The 16,702-nt window shown below is 34.6% G+C and overlaps 1 protein-coding gene, 10 non-coding genes and 1 pseudogene across 11 annotated transcripts; all 12 read right to left on the reverse strand.

The window, feature by feature from the left end:
* Positions 1–1,143: 1,143 nt before the first annotated feature.
* Positions 1,144–5,092, reverse strand: LOC101262944 (uncharacterized). Its single transcript, XM_004228542.5, has 5 exons — positions 4,945–5,092; positions 3,808–3,916; positions 3,624–3,726; positions 2,109–2,301; positions 1,144–1,428 (listed from the first exon to the last, which is right to left on the reverse strand). The coding sequence occupies exons 2-5, from the start codon at positions 3,886–3,888 to the stop codon at positions 1,386–1,388; spliced, it is 420 nt and encodes a 139-aa protein (XP_004228590.2). The 5' UTR covers positions 3,889–3,916; positions 4,945–5,092; the 3' UTR covers positions 1,144–1,385.
* A 1,156-nt stretch (positions 5,093–6,248) lies between these two features.
* Positions 6,249–6,365, reverse strand: LOC112940777 (U5 spliceosomal RNA). The gene has a single exon (XR_003245042.2). It is a non-coding gene; the product is annotated as a U5 spliceosomal RNA (small nuclear RNA).
* Positions 6,366–7,291: 926 nt separating this feature from the next.
* On the reverse strand, positions 7,292–7,437 carry LOC138341136 (U1 spliceosomal RNA; annotated as a pseudogene).
* Positions 7,438–7,680: 243 nt separating this feature from the next.
* On the reverse strand, positions 7,681–7,797 carry LOC112940773 (U5 spliceosomal RNA). Its single transcript, XR_003245038.2, has one exon. It is a non-coding gene; the product is annotated as a U5 spliceosomal RNA (small nuclear RNA).
* A 1,034-nt stretch (positions 7,798–8,831) lies between these two features.
* LOC112940851 (U1 spliceosomal RNA) lies at positions 8,832–8,992 on the reverse strand. Its single transcript, XR_003245091.2, has one exon. It is a non-coding gene; the product is annotated as a U1 spliceosomal RNA (small nuclear RNA).
* A 593-nt stretch (positions 8,993–9,585) lies between these two features.
* Positions 9,586–9,702, reverse strand: LOC112940774 (U5 spliceosomal RNA). The gene has a single exon (XR_003245039.1). It is a non-coding gene; the product is annotated as a U5 spliceosomal RNA (small nuclear RNA).
* A 968-nt stretch (positions 9,703–10,670) lies between these two features.
* On the reverse strand, positions 10,671–10,831 carry LOC112940853 (U1 spliceosomal RNA). Its single transcript, XR_003245093.2, has one exon. It is a non-coding gene; the product is annotated as a U1 spliceosomal RNA (small nuclear RNA).
* Positions 10,832–12,051: 1,220 nt separating this feature from the next.
* LOC112940852 (U1 spliceosomal RNA) lies at positions 12,052–12,211 on the reverse strand. The gene has a single exon (XR_003245092.2). It is a non-coding gene; the product is annotated as a U1 spliceosomal RNA (small nuclear RNA).
* Positions 12,212–12,982: 771 nt separating this feature from the next.
* Positions 12,983–13,099, reverse strand: LOC138341139 (U5 spliceosomal RNA). Its single transcript, XR_011213943.1, has one exon. It is a non-coding gene; the product is annotated as a U5 spliceosomal RNA (small nuclear RNA).
* A 590-nt stretch (positions 13,100–13,689) lies between these two features.
* On the reverse strand, positions 13,690–13,850 carry LOC138341133 (U1 spliceosomal RNA). The gene has a single exon (XR_011213939.1). It is a non-coding gene; the product is annotated as a U1 spliceosomal RNA (small nuclear RNA).
* A 740-nt stretch (positions 13,851–14,590) lies between these two features.
* LOC112940775 (U5 spliceosomal RNA) lies at positions 14,591–14,707 on the reverse strand. Its single transcript, XR_003245040.2, has one exon. It is a non-coding gene; the product is annotated as a U5 spliceosomal RNA (small nuclear RNA).
* Positions 14,708–15,786: 1,079 nt separating this feature from the next.
* LOC112940847 (U1 spliceosomal RNA) lies at positions 15,787–15,947 on the reverse strand. The gene has a single exon (XR_003245087.2). It is a non-coding gene; the product is annotated as a U1 spliceosomal RNA (small nuclear RNA).
* Between the last annotated feature and the right edge of the window lie 755 nt (positions 15,948–16,702).

The following is a 16,702-nucleotide window of genomic DNA, read 5'->3' on the forward strand; positions in this document are numbered from 1 at the left end:
TTTATAGATATATCTACTGATAATAAGTATTCAATAAAATAATCGAGTGAATACTGATTGAACTAAGATATGGTTTAATCAGGGGTGGACCTGGTGAACCTCTCGGTAAACAATTATGTTGTATATTTAAGGTATTTTAAAGGATTTTTATGTTTATATATTGATTTTGAACCTCCTGCATATAAGATTAGAGGTTCAAACCACTATTTTCTTTTTTCCGAACTCTCTTAATGGAAATTTTGAATCCATCACTGGATGTAATAATATTTTCAAGTGAAGGAGAGCTTTGATCCGTAACGAAATTAAAATTTTATATTTGTGAAGAATTATTTAGCGTTTATTTTGTCTTCGTTCAAAACTGAATCGAAACCTTAACCACGCACATTAACCACTAGACTACATCCCTAAATATCAACACGATTAAATACCTATGGCATTATTTACTGAATCCTTTTTTAACTGGATTTATATAAACTCGTAACTTATAATTATACTAAATCTATTTTTACCTTAAACGATAAAATTATTTTCGTATAATCTCTAGATTAGGGTTTTATCACTTCTACTCACTAGATCAGAGAATATACTTTTTAAAGATATGTGTGAGCATTGGGAAGAGAGTTTATATTTATTTACATTTACAAATTAATATATAGTATTTTTTCCAATAAATAAGTATATAACCATTCAATTACACGAATGCTCACTAATTAACAAGTAATTTATAGAAGTACCTTTTATACTTTTTATAACACCATTAGTTAAATAGAGGACCAGGATTACGGTAGAAGATTAATTATAATTGAAAATTATCTATTGTCGTATCAATATGAGAGGTGATTACTCTATTACTATCTATCTTCACGAGGTAATAAATTCGATATACGCTCTAGCCTCTCAGACACATTTAGTGAAATTTAACAGAATATGTTATTGTATTACTCTATTACTATCTTGTTCTTTAGTGTTATTATTATGTGTTGTTTCATATACTTCGATTATCATATTATCTGAATTGATATATACGTCGTCTTGCTTCTCAACTTATATGGGCTTAATATAAGTCAATCCAAATTCATCGAGTCTAATGAAAGTACATGATATCAGGTGGGAAACCAATACAAAACTTGAGAACATTGAAGGAAGTATGAACTGATACGTTTCAAATTATGAATCCGTCTCTAAAAGCACTATATGAGAATCCTCTATACTTTCTTTAAACAAACTCTTTTGTGATTAAAAGTGAAAAAAAATATTAAAGCTAGATATAATATAGTTCAAAAAATGAAAGCAAAAATGGAAAATAATATTCCCTAACATCAAAATTTGAATATTACATTTTAGGAATTAAATTATATTGCTACATGGATCTACTGTTGTCACTGTTAACTCCTCTGCTTTCTATTTGGAGCCATGTCTTCAGAAAACCTACAGCACACATAATATAGTTCAAAATTACACAAGCAGTGTAGGTCTGAAATCATGTATCTTCGAAAAGACGAAAAATAATATCGAAATGCCCGATATCTAGAGTACAATTACAAGACGTATAACCAAAGGTTTTAGGCTCAAGCCCTGAGAATAGAAAAAACCATGAAAAGGAGTGCTTCCCTCTGGAATGGGCCTTACACAACATGAATCTGAATTAGTCGCGGCCCTGAGGATAACCAGACACCAGGGGAGATAATTTTTTTTTTTACCAGACCTATAAACTATAGAATATAATGTGACTTAACGTATCGAGGAAACCAAAAGTTTTATGCGTATCTGATTAAATTTCAGAAAATGAGATTGCTCAAAAAATGCATGAATCGTGAAGTTATGCTTTTTGTCTTATAATCGTGGTATCTGGAGCCAGCTTGCGTGCACCTCGGTTATTCAACGGTATACCTACTACCTCCCACCACCAACAGGTACCACGTAACTTTGTCCACCAAAACTTAGACAAACGAGAAGAAATCACCTAGTGATCTTTGTCTCAACTGAGATATCTACAAGTTGGGGAATCATAGGCGAGGATGGACCGGAAGAATGACTTCAGAATAATATCCAATATGATCCATAAATCAACTTACGGGTAATGATTAAATGAGTTCTAGAGAACTTACATCTCCAAAATTCTCTTCCTCTTGTCGTTGCAAATGTAGGAGCTCAGCTGTTCAACCCCCATATTTGCAAAAGTCTTGTCTCGAACATAATTCAACAAATTACATGCATCTAAAGTTGATGAGGACTCGGCTGTATCAGGTGTACCGGAGAGATCTCTAAGTTTTCCTTTAAGATTCTCCATCAAAACGAAACCTGCCAGATAGTGAAGTGATCAAAACTTCAGTTAAACCAACGTGTGATACATGTCAACTACATGGATTCTTTCTGCAAGTTATAACTAAGAGTAATAGTTACACTGAAAAAGACTTTGGTAAGGTTAAAGCCTTGGCAGCCGAAAAACAGGTGTGATTATGTGAATTGTTTTGCAAAATATCCAGGGGAGTAAACCTGATCGCATTAAGGCATATATGGTAAAGTTTTTTGAAGTTAGAGTAGTGCAAGATATTCATGCAGGACAAACAACACAACACAAGAAGAAGCAACTTTTAAGAAATGTGAAAAAATATATTGTGTTTCTAAATACCAAGTTATGTATAAGCTATGATTCTTCTTCTTATCTTCTTATAAGAAGAAGCAGTAATTGCTCTGTGCTTACTACTTCACCCCGCTTCTCGCTTCTGTCATTGAACCAGTACCAAATCACATCCCCTATTCAGCACAGAAGCTCCGAAAATGAAGCTTTATTTTCCTGAATTTGGTGGCATCAATCCGAGGGCTGGATTAGAAGGAAAGGAAAATATTTTGAAACCAATCAAATTCTTAGATAGATGAAGCTGAATTATGTTTAACAAGTAATGAATCGAGTTAATTACTGATTTAATGAGCACTTAAAGGATTCCCAGTGGATGTTCTATCTTGGCTAATGTTCGGGAGGTTTAGCGATTTTATATATAAGTTCAATAAACTTCAGCGATGTGGAAATGTGGACAGTTATAAGGAGCAACCAAAATGATGATGATTAACCTTTATCTTGCAGAATTACACTTTGTAACTTGATTTGTCAATGTATAGAAACAAGAGAATCAAGTCTCTAGTGAGGATAGCCAACCCTGTCACCCTCATGGATGCTTATGATTCCATTAACACTCTTCATAGATAAACGCTCTTTCAAGACGCTCCTAGTACATACTAAGCCTTCTAGAACCCTCTAATATGTCATCTCCGACTTGTTTGCCCATTTTACCTATCTTTCTTTAAATTATATTTGGAAGTATTATAAAGATGTAATGACTGAAAACCTGAGTTCTCTCCTCTCATAACCCCTCTTCTTATCTTCTGATTTCATTCTTTCCTTCTCCCTTGTTCTTTACTAGCTATAAATGTGCAATTTTTTCGTTATCGAGCTCAAGTGTAACAATATTTTTTATAACAGAAGTTACTATCCATCTGAAAGAACGTAAAAACAGACAAAGAATTCACCAATTTTTACAGCAAACAGCAGTTTATAGATGATGCACCATTCAAGTAATGAATAAATGTTACAAACTTATGGAGAGGAGCAAGAAAAAACTCACTGAGGGCTCGAAGGGTCTTCAAATCAAACTTGTTAGCTAAAGACTTGTGACCAATCTTTTTGGCACGTTGTTGTATCAGAACTTTCAAACCTATCAATAAATCCTAAAAAATTCAACCAGATCACGCATAAGATATTGGTCATCACCCAAAAGAAAAAGGAAAAAATGAGCAGAGATAACTTACAAGCTCAGATTCGGTTAAGGAACAAAGCCACCGAACATCTTCAATTCTATTATTCCCTAATATAGCCATCTGTTCCTTCATCTTTCTTTAGCGTGCAGTTAAAGGACACCTGATGGGAAGAGGAAAAACCTTTTTAAACATTATTGCAAGGGTGAGAAGCAATGGGATATTAAAAAGGTGTTCCAGGTAGTATATGGTGATTATAACCATACAAATTAGGTACTAACGGAACCAGTGTTCAGGAAGCGTGAAGCGGAAAAAAGCGATAAGGCGCCGCTTCACGCTTTAAGCGATGAGGCGCTCACATACTCATTCTAGTCTGTGACGCGTAGAAGGCTCGCATCGCTTCGCTTCATTGCTTGCGCTCGCTTTCCTAAAACACTGAATGGAACAGGGATAATGCAACAGCAAATGAAGAAAAAATTGTATATCCGACATTATATGGAGAAGTCCTTGGATGACAGCTTAGTACACATAGAATTGGCAGGAAAGTTCGTAAGATGTTTTGATTTTGCAAATAGTGCTTGAATTTACCATAGTTTTCCAATTCCTTGTTGTTATAAGTAGTGGTAGCCATTCCATTCTCTCGTCTTAGCAATGTATGAATATTTAGCAGCTTCTACACCGTGGAGTCTGGGTCAGCTATCAGCTAATTTCACGCGGTACCTCCTACCTCCTACCACTACAATCACCGTATAATTCTATCCACCAAGACTTGAACGTAATGAAAACGAAATCACATAGCGCTACCAATGACCTATTGATTCTCAACCAAGTTCGTTGATCACTAAGTCACACCCTTAAGTGCCTCATCTTATTATTTCTCTTCAATACATGTTTAGAATAAGAATATATTTTCAATACTGGATCATCAATACGTCTTCCATCCTCTTTCTAACTACTAGATGAAAATACAGCCAGCAAAACTCTATCAAGCAAACCATAAAATTTAGGTATAAACAACAACATACACGGATACTACTCCGGTTATTTCGAATAGACCTTCAACTCAAGGAAAATCATATCAAAGCATATACTATAGAAATCATTACAAAGCAAAGCACGATTTGACCAAAAAAAAAAAAAAGAACAACTATAATAAATAAGGCCAGGAATAGTTTTTGAAGAGAAACTTACAGTTACGGAGGACGCCGGCGTCCGGTGTGGAAGACTTGCAGCAGCGGAACGCCGGCGCAGGGAGGTGGACGGACGGACGGCGGCGAATTGACGGCGGAGCAGCAGGGAGGTTTTGATTTGGGGAAAAAAATATCAAAAATTGATACTTAAGGAAAAAGGAAAATAGCGATTCAAGTCTCTTAAGTTATTGACTTGTTCATTTTGATCCTAATCTTAGTGAATTGAGCATATTTAGTCCTATTTTGGGAAATAAAATATGTTATTGAGATTCTAAGTTGTAATTTCAATTTTTCAAAATAAAACTTAACCCTATATTATAAATTTATATTTTTTTCAAAAATAGACTCATCATTTTAATTATGTAAAAAAAATGAAGGCCAAATCACTCAAATTTAATATCTTCAATTCAATTCTTTGTAAAGTGCACTTGTCCTTTCAAAATCTTAGATACGTCTTTGATTCTCTCGCTCTTTTTTTAAAATATATTTCTTTTTTATGCATTTCTTGTATAAACATTGTTTAAATTTTGAATTTGCTTCAGCTTCTTAGAAATATATGTTCAAAATATGATATATGAAATATCGGAATGGATGGCTCAATCATTTGGACCGACCTTTAAGTAAGCACCCTTCTAAAGTGCAAAGGAAGTCACTAACCGAACTCATGGGCCTTAAAAATCGCCCATTAACCCGTTCAGATAAGTATGTTTCTTGTTGTTCTTTCGTAGTCTTTATATATCCCATCCAAATCCTTCTTTTCCTTTGTGTAATAATAACATGTTTTGTGTGTTCCGATGATCTCACTAAGGCTTAATGAGAGACATTTTGCTTATATAAAGTTTAAATCTCACAACATTAATCAATTAAATTATTTTATTTTTTTTAATGATAAGAGAAACCGCAGCTGCTATTTTTTGGGTGTGCACAGGGTAAAACCCCGCTTCTATAGAAAAACTGGCAAACCACATAAGAGAAGTAATCCGCACTAGGCAAGTCTGGTGAGACGAGCTCGATGTAGAAGGTAAAATCCCTTGCTTTTGCTGGCAAGGGATTTCAAACTTGAAAACTCCAACATCAAAATCCAAGGAATTTCAAACTCGAGACCTCCAACATCGAAATCTTTTATTCCTTTCCGTCATTTAACAAAAAAAAAACAGAAAAATATTTCTCCACTCTTTAATTAAATCAAAGATTTTGCTAACCTTCAACAAAGATTGTTAACAATATCATAATCAAAAAATAAACATTAGTATAAAAAACATTATAAGACCATATTAGAAAAGTTGGAACTAGTACTGTTGGGGTAACTCCTAAATAAGAGAACCCCTCCAAAAATTGGTGTATGCCACTATTTGCTACGCGCACACGGTATTCTTTAGTAAAAGGCGAAAGAATAGTTTGCTTTGTGCTCACTGCGTGACTGCGTGAGCTAATTAGCAAATATGTGCTGCATTTTTATATTGGGACAAAGTTTGTATTTACTTGTATTTTATCAATGTGGTACACATAAATATTCAGTCCATTATCTATAGAAACGACTTAAGTTTTTGTCATTTTGACTTTCTTGTATTCAAATATTAAATGTTGAATTTCGATTAGTGTTGGAGTCGGGATTTTCAAAATAGAAAGAAATATAAACACACGATTTGAACCATGATTTCAAAGATGGTTCCTCTAACTGTACCAACAACACAAGGGCACTCATATGCTTCTCTTTGGTGCACTGTTGTTTTATATTCTAATTTCTGTCAGTTTCTCTAGATAGATATACATGTGATTTTTTTTCAAAGTTAACAGATACACGTTCATCCCCACTTGCAAGTATAGGTCTGCCTCTATGATTGAGGACATGAAAGAAAAGCTTTATCAGATTAGGGATATAAGGCCATTCTTCATCAATATAGTTTAGTTCTGAAGAAGTTGTGGCTAAGACATTTGATCTTTCCGTCTCAAAATAAGTGTTTGTCCTAAAATAAGTGTCGTGCTTTAGGTATTCGAGACAAAAAATAGTAATTGTCTCCTTGGGGGACTTTATTGTCTTATACCACTAATTGCAACATGCACACAATATTCTTTAGTAAAAGTCGAAAGAATATTTGGCATTGCTCAAGTTCAGAATTTTAAATGTGTATAGCTAGTGAAAGTTCTTGAAATTGCATCTTGTAAGGTTATGTCTTATAATCTAGGAGTATTCAAAAATGTTCTTGTACCCAACTCATAAATACACAAGTTGACTTTTTTCAAAGTACATTTCGTAAAATCTTCTATATAATTACGAACATCAAAATGAACAATGGTGAGAGAAAATTACTAGTAACCAAAACCAACAAATTTTGATTAAGCATTGGGTAGGGGCCGCGCAAACGCAAGCCCCCACTGTAACAAATTATGACGTAGGCTCGACCACTTAAGCCAACCTTCGGTAGGTACCCCTCCAAAGTGCAATGGAGGTCACAAACTCAATGTTGAAGGACATAGACGTCAACTGAAGCTAAGTTAAACGACATTCATATATTATCCTTTTGGTTATATATATTTAAACTACTAGATCTCCTTGGCGTAACGAAAAAATTCTAGTGAAGATAAAAGTGATTAAAATATTTAAAGTTCCATACATGACCATTAGTGTATCTACGTCCTCCAACTTTGAACCTACTCAAATAAATATTTAAACTTATATAAGATTAAACAAGTAAAGCATCCCACGTGAAAAATGTTAAACTAGAATTGTTGGGATACTTCTTAAAGAAGAGAACCCCTCCAAAAATTGGCGTATGCCACTATTTGCAGCGCGCACACGATATTCTTTAGTAAAAGGCGAAAGAATAGTTCGCTTTGTGCTCACTGCGTGGCTTCGTGAGTTCTAAGGGCTAATTTTGTGCTGCAATTTTATACTCAGACAAAGTATGTGTTTACTCATTGTTTATCAATGTGGTACTCAACTCACTCCTTCTCTTTGTTTTTTTTTTTCCTTCAACGTGTTCGATCAAACATCGGTGTTTTCCAACTGATCAAATTCGAAAAAAAGAAAACATTTGTGTTTGTTTAAATTGCTTCTTCTATGGTATAATCTTACGTTGTTTAGACTCTCCTAAAATAATGTTGCGCTAGACGCTCTAAACGCACAAGTCACCTTTTTTTTATGGCATAATACATATATTGGACCCTAAACTTGGCTTCAAATTTTAACTTTGATCTCAAACTTTCATAATGCTCAAACAGACACTTTAACTATCCAACTTTTAAATAATAAACACGTGAGTCCTACATGGCACAATACACGTAGGACAAAAAATTATATGTAGAACATGTGTGTCTATTTGTTCAACTTTATACAAGTTTAAGTGTCTACTTGGGCAATCTGATTTCGTCCTTTTTCATACAATTTTTTCTTGTTATTACCGTGGTGTCTTGAGACATTTGTGTGCACTACAACTAATTCCATGCTCGAGCAAAGTCTATAGCTTACGGGTTCAGCCAAACGCAATAGCTTTAGTCTAAAATTCTATGTGTTGGGAGATATATTGCATGTGTCCAAATAATAATTGAGAACCCGGTTTGCATTTATTTTATTTTTTTCACAACTAAAATTTGCTCGTGTATCATTTCTCTTTTTTTTGTCCTTAATCAAAGATCTCGAAATACATATAAAGTTTTATCTACCCTTCACAAAGGGTGTCACGTTATGATATTGTTCGCTAGACTCATTAGTTCCCTCAAGAAAATTTCTCAATCATTTTTTTGTCTATGTTAAATATACAATTATGTGTTCATGGTCCCTACTGAACAGATTATTTGTTCATCAATTACATAAAAGATTAAAAGATAAAAATATAAATCAACAATGCAAAAACACAAAAAAAAAAGGAAAATTTTGCCTAAGAATTGGTAGGGGCTGCGCGAACGCAAGCCCCCGCTGCAACAAATTATGACGTAGGCTCGACCACTTGGGCCGACCTTAGGTAGGCACCCCTCCAAAGTGCAATGGAGGTCACAAACCTAGGCCATAGGTCTTATTGATCACCCATTGACCCCGTCCAGGTAAGTATATTTCTTGTTGCTCCTTCCTATTCTTTTATATTCCTCTTTATACTTGTTTTTCTTTGTGTCAATCGATGAGGGATATATTGCACTTCATCTCTTTTTTAAAAAAAAAAAATTTAATAGCAAACAAGATAGACAACAAACAAATCTTTTACCATATTCATGGGCGAATTAAAATAACATTAAAAAGCCCTTGTGAATTTTAGTATTGAGTAAATCATAACTTTCGGGGTGGTTCAAGTTCGAAATCTCTTGCCAACAAAAGCAAAAAATAAGATTAAAAAGTCCTTCTTAGTTGGGGTTAGCCTAGTGGTTTGGACTTAGTACTATAATGTTGGAGGTCACAAGTTCGAAATCTCTTGCCAACGAATCAAGCTCGTCGTACCTGACTTGCCTAGTGCGGATTACCATGCTGTATGGTTTGCAAGTTATTACATAAAAGCGTAGTGTAAGTTATTGCATAAAAGACTAATACGGATTACCTATCTTGTGTAGTTTATGAGCTATTGCATAAAAGCGGACTGTCACTATAATTTTACTCAAATAAATTAAATTATAAGACAAGTAACAAAAAAAATTTGATAGTAGTATTGTTGGGGTCCTCTAAAGAAGAGAATCCCTCCAAAAATTAGCGTATGCCACTGATTGCAGCGTGCACACGGTATTCTTTAGTAAAAGGCGAAAGAATAGTTCGCTTTGTGCTCACTGCGTGGCTGCGTGAGTTCTTAGGGCTAATCTGTGGTGCATTTTGTTATTGGGACAAAGTTTGTATTTACACCTTTTTTATCAATGTGGTACTCACCTCACTCACTCCTTTTCAATATTGCTCTATGCTTATTTTTAAGTAACTTTATGATTGAAAATCTAACATGTTTTTCAAATAGAAACTACTTAAGTTGTCTTGTTTTATACTTTTTCGATCATCTAATTTAAGATATGATGTCGATTTGGTTTCTTTTTTATTATAAGGAGATATATTTTTAGAAGATGATGGATAAGGTGTCGCGAACTGAGCATCTTGAATAGTTGAACTGGAATGCAGGTTGTGTTTTTCAAAAAGTGTATAGTGAAGGACCTATAGATTATATACTGTGGCCTTATAATCTATGTTGGTCGTACTCTTTTGTATGCTAGTACATGTTTGAGTAGCTAGACGTCATGCATCACGCATGTGTCGAAGATCTTAGAGCTTCCGTCTAGTTTGGATCTTTTTTGACGTGCCCATCCGAAGGAGCCAGCATTATATCGAAATGAAATTGATTTCGATATCACTCATGAACGCCCTGACAACTAAAAGAAAGGATTTCTCAAACTCCTTCACTTAGCAGATTATGTTAAGATCAAGCGCTTATCATCATGTCAAAAGCTATACCTGATAGGAAAGGCGCATCTTTATTTCTTAACCAAGTCTAACAAGCAAGCATTATATTCGATCATGACTCCACCTCGTGCCACCCAACCCCTCGTGGGCCTTGCATTAGGCAGGATGTTGAAATTACTCAACAAATTATATGAATGAAAAATGGTAATAAAGTTGTTCATCCGTAAAACATAGAACTTAAGAGAGATATGTAATTTACGAATTCTGTATATACAAAAGAAAAAATTTGCTTAAGAATGGGGTAGGGGCTGCGCGAACGCAAACCCCCACTACAACAAATTAAAAATTTGCTTAAGAATGGGGTAGGGGCTGCGCGAACGCAAACCCCCACTACAACAAATTATGACATGGGCTCAACCACTTGTATCGACCTTAGGTAGGCACTCCTCCAAAGTGCAATGAAGGTCACAAACCTAGGTTGTGGGTCTTATTGATCACCCATCGACCCTGTCCAGGTAAGTATATCTCTTGTTGTTCCTTCCTATTATTTTATCCCATCTTAATATTTGTTTTCCTTTGTGTCACCGATGAGGGATATATAGCCCTTCATCTTTTTGTTATCAATTTTTTTTCATTTAATAGCAAACAAATCTTTACTGGGAGAAATTAAAATTATAATTTCTTCTAAATTCTAACACGAGGAAAATATTTTTCATGAAAAACATCTTTGAATCATTGGGGTGTCTGTCAATGTGACGAAAGTATCAGTATGTTGTTAGGCTAAAATAATCTGAAGATATTGTTAACATGTTGTGATATTGTTAGCTATGGATCAAAAGCCACACGATTTCGATGCTCTATTCATAGACTCGTTAGCTTCACATCTCTAACAAATTTGGCAAAGTTGGTTCACCTAACACATAAAAGGTCAAAGTTTAATAATCATCATGTTAGAACTAATACCAATAATGACTCGTAGCGTAGTGGCTATTGAGTGCAAAAGTATACGAGGCATGCAAGATTGAATGCTTGAGTTACTTTTTAAAATCGTAGAGAGTCGTTGAATATCTGAACTTTAAACGTGAAGTTCCCCACCATACCTGTTGGGTTTTAAAGGTGTGGACATGAACTGAAGGGTTGTGACTCTCATGAAGGTTGTGACTTTGCCAAAGAGTTGTAACCTTTATGAAAGGTTGTGCATTTTCCAAAAGGTTGTGACCTTTCTGAAAGGTTGTTTTTTAAAAAAAAAAAACTTGTGACTTTTACCCTTTGTTGGCTATAAATAGAGAGGTTTTCTATCATTTTTCAACATTGAATTATTCCCTACTGTTGCATACATTTCTTACAAAATAAAATTGATCGATCGTGTCTATGTGTGTGATTTGTTGCTGTCATTTTGAGTTCGTTGAAATTATCAAAGTTTGAGGTACCCTAATTCTTTAATAGTTAATCCGTTTTATCTCAGGAGGAATAAATTTGCAATTTCAGGTACTTGGGGAGATTAAATTTCTTAAGGACACACAGTTGGTTCTGTGGACTCGAATTAGTTATTTGTTTTTTCCTTTCGTCTTTTATTATTTCTGATTAGGTAATCTGAATACAAAAGATAACAATAACTAACAAGAAGTGAATGATAAGACTGGAGATGGACAATCTTACCAGTTCCCCACCTGCATTCGCGCAGTCCCCCAACCCGAGAGACGAACAAAATCTGAAACAAGAAAATTTTTGCTTAAGAATTGGGTAGGGACACGCAAACGCATGCCCCCATTGCAACAAATTGTGACGTAGGCTCGACCACTTTGGCCGACCTTAGATAAGCACCCCTTCAAAGTGCAATGAAGGTCACAAATCTAGGTCATGGGTCTTATTGATCACCCATTGACCACGTCTAGGTATGTATGTTTCTTAATGTTCCTTCCTATTTTTTTATAACCATCTTAATACTCGTTTTCCTTTGTGTCAACCGATGAGGGATATATTTGTTGGGAAAAATACTACAATGTTGATATTGGACTAAAATTATAAAGTAGTGAATAACTTAACACAAACACTATGTCATGACAAGCCACTACCGTGAAAGTGATTTCGCCCCAACTCCAGTGTAAATCGTTGTAGCCGGTCGCTCCCCAAGGTTCTACAGTTACTCTCAAACACGTGTATTTATGGTTGAAAGTTTGGAGTTGCACAAAAACAATTGCCCGGGTATCCACAATAGGGAGAATAATTATTTAAGCCAATAAAGAAATTGGTGAAGGAGATAGTAAATGAAAGAAAGGACATTTGTTTTTTTTTCCCTATGTGTTTAGCTCCCAAATGATATCCTTAAATAGGAAAATTATTTACATTTTCATCCATTAAAAGAATGTAATAAACTAACGTATAATCTACCAAAATAACTTCAAGTCTTCTGAATATTTTCTTACGAAGTTAAGAAAACTCAGATAAATATGAACCACTAATATGGAAGCTACTCTCCTATTTCACATACACTAACGACTTAGCAATGTTCACATAGATTAATTACAGAGAGCATAAAAGATGTAATATCCTTACGATTATTATCCACAATATTGCCTTTCATCTTCTTTTTTTTTTTTTGCTTCTTTTAAATATCAAACAAATCTTTATCATAATACTCTTGGAAAAACATTAAAACTAGTATTGTTGGGGTAACTCCTAAATAAGAGAACCCCTCCAAAAATTGGCGTATGCCACTATTTGCAACGCGCACACGGTATTCTTTAGTAAAAGGCGAAAGAATAGTTCGCTTTGTGCTCACTGCGTGGCTGCGTGAGTTCTTAGGGCTAATCTGTGGTGCAATTTTATACTCAGACAAAGTATGTGTTTACTCCTTGTTTATCAATGTGGTACTCAACTCACTCTTTCTCTTTGTTTGTTTTTTTCCTTCAACGTGTTCAATCAAACATTGCAAATGGTGTTTTTCAACTGATCGATTCGAAAAAAAGATAACAGTTGTGTTTGTTTAAATTGCTTCTTCAATGGTATAATCTATGTTTTTTTAGACTGGACTCGTGTTGGATCCTTCAAACGTAAAAGTCACCTTTTTTTTCATCGAGTTGCGTATGGAACTTTGTATCTTTAGAGCAAAGGTTTTTACATCACTCCTTAAATCATTGGGTTAAACCAATCCGAAAATACTCTTAACATGTTTGTGATATTGTTCGTTAGATTCATTAGCTCCTTAAATCATTGGGTTAAACCAATCCGAAAATACTCTTAACATGTTTGTGATATTGTTCGTTAGATTCATTAGCTGGGAAAATTTCTCCTCATTGTTTTTGTCCATGTTAAATTGCTTAAAGTTTAAAGTTTAAAAGACGAGCCAACAAAGAACAAGAAAATTTTGCTTAAGATTTGGTAGGGGCTGCGCGAACGCAAGCCCCCGCTGCAACAAATTATGACGTAGGCTCGACCGCTTGGATCGACCTTAGGTAGGCACCCCTCCAAAGTGCAATGGAGGTCACAAACCTAGGCCATGGGTCTTATTGATCGCCCATTGACCCCGTCCAGGTAAGTATGTTTCTAGTTGTTCCTTCCTATTCTTTTATACCCATCTTTATACTTGTTTTTCTTGTGTCAACCGATGAGGGATATATTGTTACTTCATCTCTTTTTTTCTCTTTTTTTTTTCCATTTAATTGCAAACAAGACAAATTAAAATAAACATTAAAAAGCCCTTGTGAATTTCAGTATTGAGTAAATTATAACTTTTGGGATGGTCCAAGTTCGAAATCTCTTGTCAACAAAAGCAAGAGATTTGTTTTCTGGATCGAGCTCTCGTTGTACCTAACTTTCCCTACTGCGGATTACCTCTCCTATCTGTGGGGGTGTCATTAGAAAAACACAAGTATTGAGTAAATCACATGATCCGATTTTACTGACAAAGTCTAAGTGTCTAGTTCGTACTGAGATTAAAGGTGTTAAACTGATGTTAACCAAAATCTATACTTTGCTGCAAAAGTTGCTCAACTTATCGGATGTGTTCCTAGACGAAAATATTTTTCATGAAAAACATTTTTCCATCGTACCGACCACTCATCTCATACAACCGTCTCTTAATCTTAATGTCTTTGGTTATGTGCTTGACTAATTCTACTATGTGGACCAAACCAAAAGAAACAAGTACAAACTAAGTACCTTAGTAGAAGCAGAGCATCAATATCCTAAAAGTATGACAGAATGTATCTTATACTATTTACGACAATTCAAAAGTATATTATAATTTTTTCCTAAAGAAAAGTTAAACTTGTATTGTTGGGGCTTTCAATGAAGAAAACCCCTCCAAAAATTGGCGTATGCCACTATTTGCAACGCGCACACGGTATTCTTTAGTAAAAGGCGAAAGAATAGTTCGCTTTGTGCTCATTGCGTGGCTGCGTAAGTTGTTAAGCCAATCTGTGCTGCAATTTTATATTGGGATAAAGTTAGTTTTTACTTGTATTTTATCAATGTGGTACTCTCTACACTCTTTTTTTCTCTCTTCTTTTTCATCGCTCTTTGATCGAAAATCATCATGTTTCTTCTATACTTTTATTGTTCGATTAATTTAAGATTTGTTTTCACTTCATTTTCTTGGTGATTCAGGAGAAATATATGGTCACAAGTTAACTGATGAAACGTCGCGTTAGGATGTTTTGTACTTAGTACTCTTGAATACTTGAATTATAGTCTGAATTTTTGTTAAGGACAATCAAAATTTGAAAGAAATCAACAAATGAATAAGCCAAGAGAATTCATCGCCTATCATACCCTTACTCTATAAGTATTTACGTTTTCATCCATTAAAAGAATATAAGAAACTAATGTATAATCAACGTTTTTCATTACCCTTACTCTATAAGTAACAAATTTGTTATCATACAAAAATAATTTCAAGTCCTCTGAATATTTTTCTTACAGAGTAAAGAAATTGACACTTGAGATAAATATTAACCAGTAATGTGGAAGTTACTCTCCTATTTCACATATACAAAACGACTTGACAATGTTCACATAGATTAATTACCTTTGCATTAAAAAGAAAAGGAATATTTTCCACAATATTGTCATTCATCTTCTTATTATATTTTGTTTCATTTATATATCAAACAAATCTTTATCATACTCTTGCATGGGAAAATTAAACTTAACTACAAAAGTTTTTAAACTTATAGGGTGTTTTTGGTACAAAGGAAAACATTAAAACTAGTATTGTTGGGGTCCTCTAGAGAAGAGAATCCCTCCAAAGATTGACGTATACCATTGATTGCAACGCGCGCGCACTGTATTCTTTAGCTAAAACACTTCGAAGATATTCTTGACATGTTGTGATATTGTTCGACTCATTAGTTCCGTAGCTCGAGAAAATTTCTCATCATGTAAATAATTAATGATACAATAACATAAAAGCTCAAAGATACAAAATATAAATCAACAATGCGAAAACACACACAAAAAGATTTGCTTTAAATATTGGTAGGGGCTGCGCGAACGCAAGCCCCCGCTGCAACAAATTATGACGTAGGCTCGACCACTTGGATCGACCTTAGGTAGGCACCCCTCCTAAGTGCAATGGAGGTCACAAACCTAGGTCATGGGTCTTATTGATCGCCCATTGACCCCGTCCAGGTAAGTATGTTTCATATTGTTCCTTCCTATTCTTTTATACACATATTTATACTTGTTTTCTTTGTGTCAATCGATGAGGGATATATTGCCCTTCATCTCTTTCTTTTTTTTTTTCATTTTATTAGCAAATAATTATTTACCATACCCATGGGAAACTTAAAATAAGATTAAGAAAGCCCTAGTGAATTTTAGTATTGAGTAAATCATACCTTTCGGGGTGGCCTAGTAGTTTGGGCTTGAGACTTTTATGTTGGAGGTTTCAAGTTCAAAATCCTTCCCCTTGCCGGCGATAGTAGAGGTTTGCCTTGTGGGTCGAGCTCGTGGCGCTGGAATGGCCTAGTATGGGTTACATCTCTTGTGTGATTTATGAGAAATTGCATAGAAGCAAGGTATGGGGGTTTATCTGTTACGTACCCAAAGTACCGGCTACGAATTTTCCTTGTCATTAAAAGAAAAGTATCGAGTAAAAGACAGTCAAGTATGTAGTTGTACTGAGATTAAAGGTGCTAGTGTAGAAACTGATGTTAACAAAAATCTATGCTTTACTACAAAAGTTGCTTTAACTTATGTGTTCTTGACCGAAAATATTTTTCATGAAAAACATTTCATACTGAATGTACGAACATTTTCATAATGTTATTTTCTCTTACTGAATGTACGAACATTTTCATAATGTTATTTTCTCTTTTTCATCTTCTTTGTGGCCTATACACACTTCGACTACTTCTACAATGTTCACCAAACCAAAAGAAACAAATACTAC

This window comes from Solanum lycopersicum, chromosome 1 (assembly GCF_036512215.1).
Source record: "Solanum lycopersicum chromosome 1, SLM_r2.1".
NCBI lineage: Eukaryota > Viridiplantae > Streptophyta > Magnoliopsida > Solanales > Solanaceae > Solanum > Solanum lycopersicum.